At 39.8% G+C, this 15,838-nt stretch overlaps 1 protein-coding gene and 1 long non-coding RNA gene across 2 annotated transcripts; one reads left to right on the top strand and one right to left on the bottom strand.

Annotated features, from left to right (window-relative positions):
- Positions 1-3,686: 3,686 nt before the first annotated feature.
- On the bottom strand, positions 3,687-4,220 carry LOC112589085 (uncharacterized). The gene is made up of 3 exons (XR_003113236.1): positions 4,168-4,220; positions 3,955-4,031; positions 3,687-3,886 (listed from the first exon to the last, which is right to left on the bottom strand). It is a non-coding gene; the product is annotated as an uncharacterized LOC112589085 (long non-coding RNA).
- A 4,304-nt stretch (positions 4,221-8,524) lies between these two features.
- Positions 8,525-15,742, top strand: Dfd (homeotic protein deformed). Its single transcript, XM_011150446.2, has 2 exons — positions 8,525-10,376; positions 14,845-15,742. The coding sequence occupies exons 1-2, from the start codon at positions 9,464-9,466 to the stop codon at positions 15,525-15,527; spliced, it is 1,596 nt and encodes a 531-aa protein (XP_011148748.1). The 5' UTR covers positions 8,525-9,463; the 3' UTR covers positions 15,528-15,742.
- The last annotated feature ends 96 nt before the right edge of the window (positions 15,743-15,838 follow it).

The raw sequence follows: 15,838 nt of genomic DNA, 5'->3' as shown, positions 1-15,838 counted from the left end.
GCCGCTCCTCCGCTCCTCGACATCGCCACCGTTGCTATCATGGATTATTATAACTTGTACGTTTCATCTGCCTTCTTCATCGGTCGTTCGGTAGACATCGAAATGGTCACCGGTTATCGTCACGTCCGTTTATCTACGCGCTGATTCGAAAGTGAATCTAACGTTGTACTTTCCGTATGGTATGCGTATGTGTGTGTGTGTGTGTGTGTATGTATGTATGTGTGTGTAAATGTTTAATAGAAATAGCTATGAAGTCACATTAATATTATTATCCACATATGGAAAAGTAAAAACCTCATAGATATTAATGTATAAGGTTTCTTTACGAATAAATAGTGTGACCGTATAATGCAAAATTTATCACTTCGTATACTAAATCCCATCAGCATAGTATTACATATTACAAACATGGTGGTTCGTTGCTGATAAAAACAGCGCAGGGAGAATCCATTTTGCGAAACGAGTTGGGTCTAGTAAGAGGAGAGAAAAGAAGGAAGGCGGGTAAAAAGGATAAGGGTTGATCTGACGAGGGTACCTACCCTATATTGGCAGGCGTGGCTGCGGGCTGCAGGGTGCAGAAAAGTTTCGAGGGATCGCTGATTGGTTCTCTCCAACAGTATCGACTGAGGGAGAAAGTGCAAAATCTCGTGAACGTGGAATCTATGGGGCTGAGGTGTCGAAGAAGACGCAAACGTATGTATCCCTTGTACAGAAGGAGATACACGATGTCCTTACTCGCCCCTTAGCGGAATGTACATCTACATGTACACTTTATATGTCGATATCACTTAGAGTATAATTTTCTCATTCTCATTTTTTATGATATTTTACAAATTACATATTCCGCTAACTGCTAAAAATAAATTAAATAATTTAAATAGGAATAAGAGAGAAAGAAGGAGTCTAAACAGCTTCGAAAATAATACCTTATACGGCGACAATTGTATATTAATTATCTGCAATATTTTTACTGCAGAAACAGGAAAGTAAAACGCTAAAATAAAAATAGTTTATAGCAAAAAAGTAAATAGGTAACATTTATGGTAAAAGAATTAATTAAATAGATAGAAAAACAAGAAATTTAAGGATTTAAAGTAGATAAAATTGCAAATTTAAGGATTTAAATCTTTGTAAGAAAGTAATATTCCAAATTTAAAGATACAAATCACCTTAAAGATTTAAATCTCCTAAGTATTTAAATCTCCTTAAATTTGTTATTTTACTTATTTTCTTACAAGGATTGAAAGAACTGAAATGCAAATCACACATATACAGACATTAGCAATATTTAATAATTGCAGTTTGAGTAAAATGTTTTGCCGTAGCAAAGAAGAATATTGTTGCATTAGAAAAATGTACAATGTACCACAGATAATAAAAAATAGTTTGCACTTGATATGATTTTTACGTTACATCAACCTGAGAGTTAGGAAGGACAGAAAGAGATAGATGGAAAATGTTCGGCTTAGATAACGTCATTCAGTATCGGGTTTGCGAATGAAGTTGAGTATGAGGGCCACCAAAGTTTTCTGGGTGACGGCGGCTGAAGGGTGACTAGCGCGATTGCAAGCCTGTGGATGGGTGATTGATTTACTTTGAATGATTAAAGAACGTCGAAGAAGGGCAAAAGAATGAGGGCGGGCATGGAATAATAGCATTCGATAGACTCATCAAACTTTCTCAAGAAAATTTTAAAGTCTTCGCCGAACTCGCAGTAGAATGAACGGAATGTCGTAAATGTCGATCTTTTTTTACACTGGTGACCTCAAAAGAAGATTCATATATCCTATATGTACGAAAATATTAATATGTGAAAACAAATTATTTCTATTCTTACTGTGTGCGATATAAGTCGTTTTAAATTTCGAGGCTACATCAAAGTGTACCTAGGCACGCGCCTAGGTGTCTATGCATAAGTGCGTTTTTAAAAATTCAACGAAAACGCACGTATGTTCAGAAGGAAATAAAAGAAAACTTTGAAAAATGATCTTATGTGTCACTTCCAGATTTAAAAAATTCCGCTATTCTTTAGAAACTTAACTGAAAAGGTTCTCTTTAGACCTCTTTGCCAGTAGGTGACAGTGGTAGGTCAGCAGAGCACGGTAGCTATATTGTCTATGAATGTTAAAGGTTTGAAAGTCTACTGGACCTCAGTGATAAAAGAGTTGACAAGATTCCTTCCTTCGAAACGTATTCTTTCTTATAACGGCTGCCCTTTTAAGAACGAAAAATTTTCTGTAAAAGATACAGACAAAGAGAAGCGAAAATGTGCAAGTCACAGCGGACACAACGTTCGATATTTCGCGGACATTTGCGAACGGAATTTTCCTACGTAGCTTACGAGTAAAATTCAAATAAGATAAAGCTCGATAGACCTATCAGGAGTATCAAAAGGGAGAATAAGAGATAGCGGTACCGCTTACGGAGGGTTATTGTGCATCCATCGGTTACGGCTCATCAGCCGTTGTAATTCCTATCTTCGCCTTTCGTAAGGAGGATCGAAGGTCCCAAGGCGCCAACTTTATCCTCTCCTTTCGTGTTTCTCGCCACTTTCTACGCGCCGACTGCCATATCCTGCGCTGCCTTCCTTAACTCTTCAAATTGCTACTAAACGGCAAAAATCGCTCAGTCTGCGGTCCTTCGGCAAGCGAATGGAATAAACGGTCCCTCATGGCTCATAAAAATAATCCCTAACTCCTGCAAGTCTATTGTATGGATGTCATTCATAGGCCGATCTTATATTTCAGATAGTATTATGTTCATTCTAAGATGCTAGTAGCTAGTGCGATATCTGAAGGTAAATTTAAGACGATCTCAAGTATACGATCGGATTGTGAGTACTGCCCTATGTATAAGTTTCTTTGCACGCGAATGTCAAGGTAATCCAAGCTGACTTCACTTCACTTAGTGCAAAGTATGTAACAAAGGCCACACGCATTACTATCGTGAGTTACATAAGTGCACAAACATGGCGCTGGCTGTATGCAGAAAATTGACGTCACGATTATCAATATCTATTTTTAAACGATCTAACACACAACTGGCGGGCTACATGTGTGACTTACCGGTAAGGCAGGATCATGGTTTAATTTGAAACCATTAATGCGAAGCGAATCGATTGCGATTTTCTGTCGAGCCCATATTCGCGACAGACTTTTTGAAAAATGAGATACCCTTCTCGTTTCAAAAGTGGTCCTAAAACGCTTGAAAAAATGCCGACAATATAAATCCATTAATCTTAGGCACGCTGTCGTGTACTCTTTCTTCGTATCCCGCCCTCCGAACTTTCGTCCCTTTGGGACATCCTTTTGCACTTACCACTCTGGCAACAACACTTTTCCAAAATGTTATACCTTACTTTCTGGAAAAATGCGATCTGCAACCGTATGTGTTTTAAAGCAGTCTGTAGGTCACTCGAATGTTATCCGTAAGGCTGAAATTCGCGGGAATTGAAACTGAAATTGACGAAAGTTAAATATAAAAATATATGGTAGTTTTCACATAGACATCTCATCTGTAAATAAAAAGCACAATTATGAATATTTCAATATAAGTTTATCATTCGATTTATACAATTTCTTCAATTTTTCCTCCGACACAACTAAAACGTAATTGTAATTTTTTTTTATTCAAATGTATAATTCGGTATAATAATATTTTTTTATATTTTTTCACATCTGCGCTATATTATCTTTAAACCCTAATTCTTAATCGTCAGAAATGTGTTCCGTTTCCAAGAGACTAGTCAAATCGAATCCTTTCTAAGAATGTATCTTGTAGTTCGAAACCATTAACAAAAGAAAGTTCTAGTTCTGCTAATCGTGACACCCCCCATTGTCCTTTTCCGAATGACATGTCAAACATTTGCGTCGCATACAAACAGATTCTGAAATAACAAAACAAAGGGCATCAAACGGTTAATAGTCCGAATCATGGGGAGTAAGCGATTTTTACCTGGTTACTCCTTTTCTTTTTCCGCTTCCAACGATAATTCTTTTCTTGATGTGCTGTTCCCTTCAAGGGCGATGCTACTGTAATACGAAAGCTTTTGTAACACATTGACAATGTTGATGTTAAGAGGAAGCTTACATATTGTTCGCGATAACTGTTGTTTTGTTGTTTACGCACAACGATTGTGTTTCAACGAATTTTATCGATAAATCTCACCTCATGATTTTGAGAAGCGTAGAAGCGGTTTAGCGCGAGATAAAACGCAGTTGAACCGTCGTGTTTTGCGAATTCGTTTCCAACACATTTCACGAACACTTAGCTCAATTTACCAGGAAAAGGAGCAACCTGATACATCGAGTCAGGTCCGGCGTTTCTCCACATCGCGAAAGCGACGTAAATATAAAATTACTCCACGCGTCTACATCGATAAAAGAGCGAGTGAGAGATACGAAGCGCACATATTTGAGTTGATTATTGCCATTAGCGTAATAACGGCGACTCCGCGTCTTATTTCTCAGTAAGTTATTACTTGTGTCAAATGCTTTTTATTCGTGCAGCGTACACCTGTGCTTCCGCGCAAGCCGCGCATTCCGCGCGCATACATCGCCGACTGACCCCGGATTTGTTTGAGGAAGAGCGCCGAGATTATCGAGAGAGATCGGCGCACTAACGACGCTTCGAACTGCTAAAGTAACAGGCCACTTTTGTGTCTGCCCGCGCGCCGTCGACATAACCACTCACGTGCACTTTTTTATCTTTCACTGTCTTTTCAAGGAAGCTGGAAAAGTACGCCGCATATGCAAATTGCTTTCAAGCGGCGATGTCAGGTGGTAATTGTCCGAGGTTACGGGTCGGAGGTCACGTTAACATCTTTACCGCAATGCCCGGCCGATAATTATCGCACCTCTAGTGGCTCTTCATCTTCTCTCATCCCGTAAGTGGGACTACTGTTGGCCAAGAAACGACTTGCAGCTGACACTTTCACTAACACGCCGCTTTAGACATCGAACTTGGAGCACTCGTCCAGTTGCTTGATGAAAGATGTCATGTTCATGGTCATCAACGAGACTTTGCCAACGTCGCCGCTCGTCTAGTTTTTGTTGCCCTATGTGGTTTTTTAAGTTACTTTTTTCCAAAAACATAGGAATGTCTTCTTAGCACTCTCTCAACGAATTGTTCTTACGACGCGACTGACAAGTGAATATTACTCTTTCAGAAATCTTGTATCTAAGAGAAGTTGCAATTTCGATGGTAAAAATGTAGTTACAATTTTATTTATTACGATAGTGCGACTTTCTATTTGCAATTTGCCTCTTTCACGTGCATCACAAGAAAAACTGTAAAATCATGAAAAAACCAGTAATATTTTTGCGTTGTTTAGCTGAGGGAGAGAGAGAGAGAGAGAGAGAGAGAGAGAGCACGCGAAAGGAGCTATTTCAAAAGTCCTCCGAAATACCTATGGCGTCAAATGTGTACTGGGATGTCCCCAAGGGGATGTGGTCCCCTTTTCATGTCGGCAAGCTCGAGATCGTGACTCAGCAGCGGAATCGAATCTCCAGAGGCTCATGTTTCTCGCCTCGAACAGATCCGCTGCCAACACCTTGAACTAGAACGAATACGGAAAGAAATAACTTTTGCATTTCCTAAATTTTTAGACCTGAAACGTTACGCGTGAAATGCGTCGCGAATGATTATTCCTGGAGGAACGATGCATCACGATTTCGTTGTGAGTATGATCACGTTGGTTGGCAAATATTTTGAATATATATTTAATTGGGAACACGCGCGACGCGAATCATTGATCGATGATTCTCAGAGGGCGATAAAAAAGCGATTATTGCGATGTCGAATCGCCCTGTCAAACCAAACAGCAACTTAAGTTACGTAGCATCGTAACTTTACTTATACTGTGCAAGCGTATAGCAACGACTGTTTGACTGTACAATTACTCGTAACAAAGGCTATTTCTTAAAACAGTTGTAGAAATTAAATTGTACGTCGAAATTGAAGAAAAAAAGTTGCTGTTTATCCCCTTCGATACGGTGACCCTATTCCCCTCGAAATATCTTCTCCGCGGTAATTCGACTGCAGTTTCGTGTCTTTAGCCAGGACGATTAATCAGCGGGCACCTCGCCAAAAATAATTCCGGAAACGCAAATTCGCGCAGCTTCAATATCAGAGACGATGTTCCTCTTTCATAAGCGATCAACAAGTTGAATATAACTGAAACGCCGTTAATAAAGCGATGAAAATGATAAATCGCAACGGTTCCACCCCCATCCGAGCACCGTATTGCGTTATTAAAACTTTACTAATGGGCAATAATAAGCACCAGCCTCGGCCAAGATTGATATTAAATCGTAAACTGCTTCGTCCTCATTTATCATTATCACGATATGCAGGTCCGTTGAACTCTTTAAATCTTAAATCCACAAAGGATTTCTACCGAGCGGATTTTTACACGTTACAGTTCAGGAACGATTGTTTAGAATATCATTGCCGTTTCAACATTTCCATCTCGAATACTCAATATGCGTGAAATTAGTTGAATCGTAATGTAGAACTTAACCGACCGACTCTTTTTAGCTTAAGTTTTAATTTATTATCCACAAAGCTGTTTATATTATTTTAACAATTACCTTAACATCGTAACAACGATGCGCTTGCTGATGTCAGCTTCTCAAACATGTGATTTTTCTCAAAGACAGAAATATCGACCATCCTCCGCGCGAGGACAAAAGTTCATGACACATGACAAACGCAAGCGTGTGATCCCACGATAATCGTCATCCAGAAGATCACACATTCGCCCGATAGTCGAATGAGCTTGCCGTTGACGAACCAGGTCCTCTTCAAAGATATCTGAGGGTGTAAAAGGGGGTGTCACGCTGCTGGACCGGGAAAAGTGATTGATCGTGTTTCGCCGAAAGACAAGAGCAGAAGACTTGAGGCAGAACCGGAGGGAAAGAAGCGAGACGACGAAAGTGGAGATAGCGTAAGATGGTGGTAGATGAGAAAAGAGACGAAGATAGAAGTTCCCGAGCGTCGTCGATGATAAAGACGAGGAGGTTGTGTCGCAAAACGAGGAGACAACCCCCTCTACGTCATTCAGCGATCCCTTCAACCCCTCTGGACTCTTCCAGATTCCACTCAAAGCTCTGCTTCTCTACGTGAAGCGACATGAAGTGGCCATAAGAAAAATAGAAATAAGCCGTGGCACATCCGGGCAAACGAAAAACCAAGTCGGGAGAAGGAGAGAGTGAGAGAGGGAGAAAGAGAGAGAGAGAGAGAGAGAGAGAGAGAGAGAGAGAGAGAGAGAGTGAGAGAGAGAGGAGGCAGAGAGAAAGAGAGAAATCTGATAAAAACGAGCGACGCGTTTTCAGCTTTCCGGATTTCGATCCCATTCGATTCTATATCATTTCTACTTTCCTGGTACTTGACGCAATAGCGCTGACACATTTAATCAAAAGATTTTCAGCAATATTTCGTGCGAAACACGAGAATGTGAGTTACCACTATCGCAAAATATTTTCAAAACACACGGTATTATGTTAAGCTCACCCAGTCTATGTACTACAATGTCGTTCTACGATATTCCGATACTGTTATTTCCTCGGAACGTTTATATAGCACAGACAACGTAACTTAAATTTACCGTGCTGTATTGTCGTAGCAAAGCAAAACACAGTGAGTATGCTCTTTGCGTAATGACTCGGCGTTTTATATTCTCTATGCCACGCAGCTGATCGCGAGTGAACGTACTTGACCGAGCACGCCAAGACTGGTGCATTAATATGTGAGTAAAATAATCGAGCGGTAGATCTATTACTATTAATTAAGTTGATTCTAATTCCTTTCACATAATATTGTTGGATGCCTGTTAACATTCTGGAACTGTTTACTACTTACTTACTAGGCTGAAAGGGACAATGATTATCAACCCTCAATTGAGAGGGGATAGTTTTTAGCAAAATATTACATATTACTTTATATGATTACATATATATATATATATATATATATATATATATATATATATATATTCATATACATGCTATACACAGAAGCAATTTCGGACACACTAGAGTATACCCACCCACGACAGGAAGGGAAACATCCATTACAACAGATCGATTAACATCTCCGTACAAATGGCGGAATAATGAGCTATTATGGTAATATTTGCTAGTCACGACAAACAGTACCCAAATTAGTAACGAGATTACCTTCGACGCGATATTCAATATCAACAGTATTAATGTATCTTACCATCGTTTCTCTTAGCATTGACTTCGGCCATAAGATGGATTTCAGAAGCATGGAGGCGGGTTAAGGAGATCCGTAGGAGTGACTCCACGGTTATAAGTACCTTCGAGTATGCCCCATAAGGGAACAAGATCCACTGTTTCCGTGCCAGGGGTTGGTCTCATGCCACTGCGGAGTGGGGTTGACTCTGGAGAAGACGCATGACGAGGAAGGGGGACGCGACTCTCCGCATCGGTTCAAAGCCAGCCGGCACGAACGCGGAGCTGGAGGGAGTTAGAAGCAAGCAGAGTTGCCAGACGAGTTTCTGCCGACGCAGGACGAGCTTGCTTTCATGGCTCTCCGGCGAGGTATCTCTTCTGACTGAATTTCTACATTCGTGAGCAACTGTTCATGCACGACAGTAGTGACGAAAGTGTAGTGCGTAAACGACCACCCGCCCATTTGTATCAAATGTAGATCTGGATGAAGATGTTTAATTCACTAGATCTTTTTTTCGTAATGTCAGCTTGACACTTATTTCGAACTCAACTCAGTGCGTCCGAGTGGTTGTTTATGAAACAAACAAGTGCGTGTTGCCGAAAAACGAGACAGTTAGTGGCGTATGTAAAAGTTGATAAACTACAGATGTCTGGTATTCGGTGACAACCGTGAAGTATAGAAGCGAAGCAAGAAGTTGCTGCACCTGCCGCAGTTGTACTCGCGGCGCCACTCACGTGTTGCATGTGTGCCTTGGTTATCCATCATGGTCGCGAACTAGGAACAGCTCCGATTGGTCGGTTTCGTGGTCACGTGGCATGGTAATTGGGCTCCGGTGGGCGGGAAGGAGCGAACGAGGTCGTGGAGGATCGCGAAAGTGGCGGAAGGAGAAGAGAGAATAAGCAGCTGTCCACCGGGAGACCTGTGCTCGTCGTGGCCCCGCTCTTCCCATTTCTTTTCTCTTTTTCTCCCTCTCCTTCTTTCTCTTTTTTCCTCCTTTCGAGAAAACGTCACCCCTTTTCGCAAGAGGCGGTGAGGTGTGGACGATGGACCACAGTGCAGTGCTGTGCAGTGTGAGCTTATGAGAATAGATACTAACACGAAATGGTGTACCGGGTCGTAGTCATTGATAAATAAAGGCAACGCAATAAGAATGCGGAAGTGAAGTGCGCGATCGTCTGAAATTATTTTCTCTTTTCCTCCCCTGAACACATCGTATGTGTATGTGCGCGCGCGTGTGTGCGTTTTTCGCAAGGGGGTACTCACAAATATGAGTTCTTTCCTGATGAATCCATCCGCTGCTGGTGGATATCATCACCACCAGCATCAGCAGCAAACTGGGAATCATCACTTGGCCGCCACGTCTGTCATGGTCGATCCGAAGTTTCCTCCCAGCGAGGAATACAGCCAAAGCAACTATATACCCTCGACTGGGGCGGATTTCTTCGCCGGCAGCAATAGCGGTCACCACTTGAGCCATCCGCAATCTCACCAGCTGCAGTATGGCTATCATCAGCATCACCATCAGGCAGCATCGACTCCTTACGGCGCTTCTTCCGCGGTACAATTAAACGGCGGGTACACAGGATACGGCGGATATTACGGGCCTCATCATCCTCATCATCAAGTGCACGCAGTCCATCATGCCAGTTTACATCCTCATCATCATGCGGTGGGTGCCCTGGCGATGCCGCCGGAAGCTCAGCAACCTCCGCTCACGTGTCCCTCGTCGATACAAAGTCAGCAGCAGCAGCAACAGCAGCAGCAGCAACAACAACAACAACCCGTACCGACGTCAACTGTCGTCGGCTCCACTCCTTTGTCGCCGTCTATAATGCAGAATCACGTACAACCAGACGCCCTTCAGCATCATCAGCAGCAACATGAGAACAATGCTTGCAGTCCAACTGGTTCGGGTCAGTTGCATCGAGATAATTCGCCTGATCTTCAAACGCAACAGTCGTCCTCACAGCAACCTCAGCATATACAAAACAGCCAACAACAGACTCCTCAGCAGCAGCAGCAACAACACCATGTGGAAGATGGTATGGATGCAGATGATATGGAAGATGATCAAATGATGGACGGTTCACCGGGAATGATGGAGGAGGAAGAGGAGGATGAAGAGAACGGAGACCGCATGATCTTCCCGTGGATGAAAAAGATTCACGTAGCAGGTGTCGGTGAGTCGATGTTTGTAAATTATTCCTCGCAGTTATTTTCGCAATTTTACGGAAATATACAATGCCATAGCTTTAGACACTGGAGCTTACTTTCAAGCGTTATTTTTGTTGTCTATATTACAATAATTTATTTCATTTTATCATACACTCTCTCGGTTGTAACGTGCATGGGACTTTTGCTTCACATAGCATAATATTTGTTATTTTAGAAATTGTTCTTATTCAATAAATAAATGTATAAACATGTATAGTTTAAATGATAAGATACAAGATCGTCTTAATCTTGTTGCATCCTGTAATCAACAAATACCATCTATTATTTGTTATATGAGAGGTTACATTTTGTCCTAAAAGATATGATCGGTCTGGAAGAATTCATCCGTCGGCTCGGTGATATAACCGTGCCTCGTATGTTATAATTTAAAAAACATCATGTATTATGCATATATTTGTTAGAATTTACTCATGATAATTCTTAAGGTACATTCGGTAAAGGTACATTCGGTCTTAATTAAATATAATTTAGTCGCAATCAAATGTAATTTCATCATAATCATAATCATCATACAGTCGGGGAACGAATGAGTAGTTCCTCTCGTAAAAATATGTCGAAAATTTACAATCTCTCTTTTCTCTCGCACAAGGCTTTGCTTGCGACAAAAGCAATTTTGGGTATTCACTGAATACATGTATATATGAATATATGTATACATAGCTACGGCAGAGATTGTTTAATAACAAGATGTAATGAAATCGTGCCAAACCAAAATATAAGTACCATAAAATCGTTAGAGATCAAATCGTCTCCAAACAATATTTATAAACACATTTGAATAGAAATAAAATGATAAATAAAGACGGATTTGAATAGTACACGCACATATTTAACGAATATTTGCAATTGATTTTCTCGAAAACAAAGCCTCGTAGAATCATACTTTTTTGCGTGAGGAAATATCCAATTTACAATTGCGCCACGCCACGGGTCTTGTAGAAATCTGTGATTTATTACAGTAATTTTTAAAGATTATATTATTCAGAAAGATTCTGTTTCACTTGAATAAAACTAAGGACGCGAATACGGTTAACATGTTTTTACTTTTGTCCATTGATTCTCATTCATGTTTGCTATTCTAAGATGAAGAATGAGTATAATTTGAGACATTTATAAATTTGTATAAATACTTATCTGGTGACAAAAGCGCAAACTTTAGGATACATTCTTCTTCCGAAACCTTTCGTCCCGAACACGATGCCGAGGGTGCGTGTTTGTATGTCTAACAGATAGATACCGTATTGTGTGCGTAAGGTGACACTTTTTGGATCGCCAGAAGACTTATGAGCTGCAATTTATCGTTGCACCTTGTGATCACCTGTGTAAGGTTTTACACAGCGGCACCTCGTACTATAGATGAATTCGGTTACGCCTAATACGTCTCCATCCTTCACATAGTAGCGAACATGCGCCACAAGAATGGGATGTCCACAACACAATTCAGCACTGTGGGCAACAATAAATTTCGAAATTGGACACAGAGATTCTATCGTATTTTAAGTAGATATTCATCGCTGTGTAAGGTTAGTAGTAGCGCTTGGAACTTAGAATAGATGCCGGTAATAATGTAATGCCCCTGATCGTTATAATCAAGGCAATTAACGCGAATGTAGTTCTCCTTTCATAATTAATCAGACAACTACTGCCAGAACTAATATACGCGTGCTTCCCATCTCGGTGAGGATAAAAACACATTTTGAGCGTAACCCCGACACGCGCGTATATTAATTAATGTCTCGCAAATTATAAATGTGTGGCATATCTGTAACGCATTTGTTCCGAAGGTTTGTAATTTTCATACACGCCGCCAAGCCAAAAACTATTTTGCAGCTACATAAGAAATTGCTAAAGGTGATTTTTGCTACGTAATATGCCTTCAGAATTAGACTGACTCTGCAGCCACAAAAATTTGTATTCCGCTTAACCGCGGAAAGTGCTGCTCATTCCAGCTTGCAAGTATTTCCCTTGAGATCGTTATACCTGATAAAATCACCGCAAAACCGAATGCCCATAATTCATGCTTCCAGGTAAAATTTCCGGCAATGAAAACTGGTCATTTTGTCCGGCATTTAATGCTAAAAATAATTGTTATCGCGTGTAAAGTAAATAAAAATGTAACGTTTGCTCAAGTTGATATTGACCATAAATCGTTTAATTGAAAGGAATTATTCATCTATAATTAATACAAATATATTCGTACATAAAAGAAAACAGTATAATGCAAATTCAAAAATTTATTTTTGAAGGAAGTTGCTCGCTAAACAGTAACAGCAATTGCAACTGCAATAATTTCTCGCTGAGGTCCGAAATTAGTGAACCCTAACAATATTATAGTTGTAATTATACCGTAATTATTTTTAATATTAAAAAAATTGTACTTATAAGTATAAAATAATATTTACGATAAATTTGCAAATTCACAATGAACTATATGCGTAATGTTGCGGGAAAGCTACATTTTTCACGGTGTTACGCATTTGTGCAATTTGATGTTCGAAATCTCTGGACATCGGTATGCTCGTCCGTCGGGCTGTCAGAAACTGCAATCTCTACCCTTTGCTTGTCGAAGTATGGTCGCGCCGGACGTCGATGTTAAAAGGGGCCTTCGCGAGCGACGGTCAGCTCGGAATGGAATGTGTCTGAACAGATTCTAGACTAAACTCGTTCTTGTGTTTCCTCTATCGAGCAGAACAGACCACCAAGAATTGCTACTAGCATGACTCATAAATATTAACATGCATAGAGTAGTATATTTTCGAATATATTTGTTCAATCATTTCCCGTACATCAACGGCACATCTGATTGTTTTCTTCGTCACACTAATATTTTACAATTATTATTATTACCGTATACACCTGCGTGATTCTGAGTATCTCGTGAATGTTCCTGCCGATCGTTAATCAATTGTGCAAGCTTAGCTATATTTTTTAATGCATCCAAGAAACTTTGACAAACATGTCCGATGCGATAATTATTAAATAACTTAACCTTGAAACTAGATTGATGGTTGTGAAGGATGATCTATTGTGGACTCGCGTATCTGTAGATGTTATTTAGCGGGAATAATGCACCTGTATGTCTCGCACTTTTTATCCTCGTGAATTTGCATATGCGTATTCTGCCTCCGCAACTTTACCGTCGTATCTAGCGGATTGATCAGATTACAAAAGTCACTTCAGCTGACTTTGATGCCATTCAAAACAACCGTGACGTGACAGATGGTCATATAGTATAAAAATTTTATTCGCATAAAATATCTCTGTCGACGTCAACGTGAGAAATATTTAACAGATAAATATACAAAGTATATTGAATATTTTTCTATCGAGAGTTCTTCACGTTTTTGCACCTTTGCGCTATATTTTAACGCTCACAAGGAAGATTTTCATAATCATAAAACTTGTTATTAGATTTCTAAAATTGGACACACACGAGACATGAGAGAAAGAGAGAGATTAGCCAATAATAAATGTAGACAAAATCTTCTCATGATAAACGGGATAATAATATAAGGTAGTATAAAAAGTATTTAATCATTAGCAACGTCATGTTGATTTAATAACGAAACTTTTAAATATCTAAGCAAAAAACCTGCATTTATACAAGATGCGATTGTAATTAGAATACAATCACAAAGGAAGTGACTCCTCGTAGAAAAGCAAGTAAAAAATGTAGAGTAAAATATTTTCTTTTATAGTTTTCTCTTCTAAGAAACTAACTTCGCACGAAATTCGAAGATTCACGCGCGTCAAACATACGTGTGCTGTTTAAATTAAGTATATTTATCGTTCTATGGATCGTTACTTCTATCTATGCTTGTATACGTGAACTCATGATGTTTAGATGAAGTGATTTCAATTGGTTCTACAATCTCATCTTGTTGTATTTAATAATATTGAGCTTTATCATTCGACAGATACTCGATAAATACTCGCGTGTTTAGCGATTAGTCAAACTTTATTCTCTTGAGATAAACATTTTATAAGAAAATAATGTTATTCTATATTTTCAATTTATTTATGTATGAATAATCGTTCCTTTTCGTGATACGATAAAGATCGACTTTTGTTATATTTTTTGTGTGTGCGTGTGTATGTGTGTGTGTGTGTAAGATAGATAAACTAATATTAAAATAAATAATTAATTTCTCGGATATGAGTGAAAAGAACAAACAGGACGCGTGATAAACAGAAAATTATGTAACAAGATTGCTTTACCGTTTCCTGAGAACATGATGCAATTTTATAAAGCATTATATATAATGAATATTATATAAATTTTTATTATACATATTTATTTATTTATTATATTTCTAGTCAGATAAAAAGTGACATCTTTGAAAAAGCGGACATTTGACAACGTTTGTAATCTCGTCACATTAACAAATTTTCATTCCTATATTTTCGTTACAGCGAATGGCTCGTATCAACCTGGAATGGAACCAAAACGACAAAGGACTGCCTATACTAGGCATCAAATATTGGAACTGGAAAAGGAGTTTCACTATAATAGATATCTAACGAGACGACGACGGATCGAAATAGCGCATACCTTAGTCCTGACCGAGCGACAGATAAAAATTTGGTTCCAAAACCGCCGTATGAAATGGAAGAAAGATCATAAACTGCCGAACACGAAGAACGTACGCAGAAAGAACGCAAACGGACAAGCACCATCAGCAACGACGAAGCCCGCGAAGACCTCAGCGACGCGTGCGAAGTCGGGCACGGGTAACAACAACAGCCAAAGAAAAAACAACAATTCACCTTCCAGCGGTATGGAGAATAGCCTGGACTCCAATATCGGTCTCGATATGGGCGAAGTTCACGGGGTCAGCTCCAGTCTTTCTCATCCCAGTCTAACTCATCCTGGCTTTCAAGGTCACCCTCATCCTCTGGCTCATCTCCAAGCGCAGCTGAGTCATCATCACGTGGGTGTAATGATAGAAGGTTCGTCGGGAGGATCGTTGGGACACATAGGTTCCGGAAGTATCAGTCCTCTTGCTCCGGCTACCAGTCCTTCCGGATTGTCGCAAGTGTCAGCTCCTGTACCACCGTCGGCGATAAAATCCGATTACGGACTCACGGCCCTGTAACATCTATTTTGATAGACACACACACATATATGTATATATACATATAATTTTCAATGTTTAATTGACGATCTTCCGCCGCGGACAATTCATTGCTTTCCTCGCTCCTTTGGATATTTATTGCAGATTATATAAACAGTTTGAGTTTTTCTCTATCGAGCCTACTAGTATGGCGAGAGAGAGAGAGAGAGAGAGAGAGAGAGAGAGAGAGAGAGAGAGAGAGAGAGAAAGAGATACTGAGAATAATTCGCATACAAATACGATAAGTGTTAGATCTATATGGACTTCAATATAAAATGAAAATCCATACAATG

Source organism: Harpegnathos saltator, unplaced genomic scaffold, assembly GCF_003227715.2.
Source record: "Harpegnathos saltator strain DR-91 unplaced genomic scaffold, Hsal_v8.6 scaffold4, whole genome shotgun sequence".
Taxonomy (NCBI): Eukaryota; Metazoa; Arthropoda; class Insecta; order Hymenoptera; family Formicidae; genus Harpegnathos; species Harpegnathos saltator.
The sequence above is the reverse complement of the archived record's forward strand: the minus strand, read 5'-3'. Positions and strand labels throughout refer to the sequence as shown.

What these genes read in the sequence shown, in the direction of transcription:
- Dfd (XM_011150446.2), top strand. Translation starts at nt 9,464, where the DNA reads ATGAGTTCTTTCCTGATGAATCCATCCGCTGCTGGTGGATATCATCAC. An exon ending in GATTCACGTAGCAGGTGTCG is followed by an intron (nt 10,377 to 14,844) that starts GTGAGTCGATGT and finishes TTTTCGTTACAG; the next exon opens with CGAATGGCTCGTATCAACCT.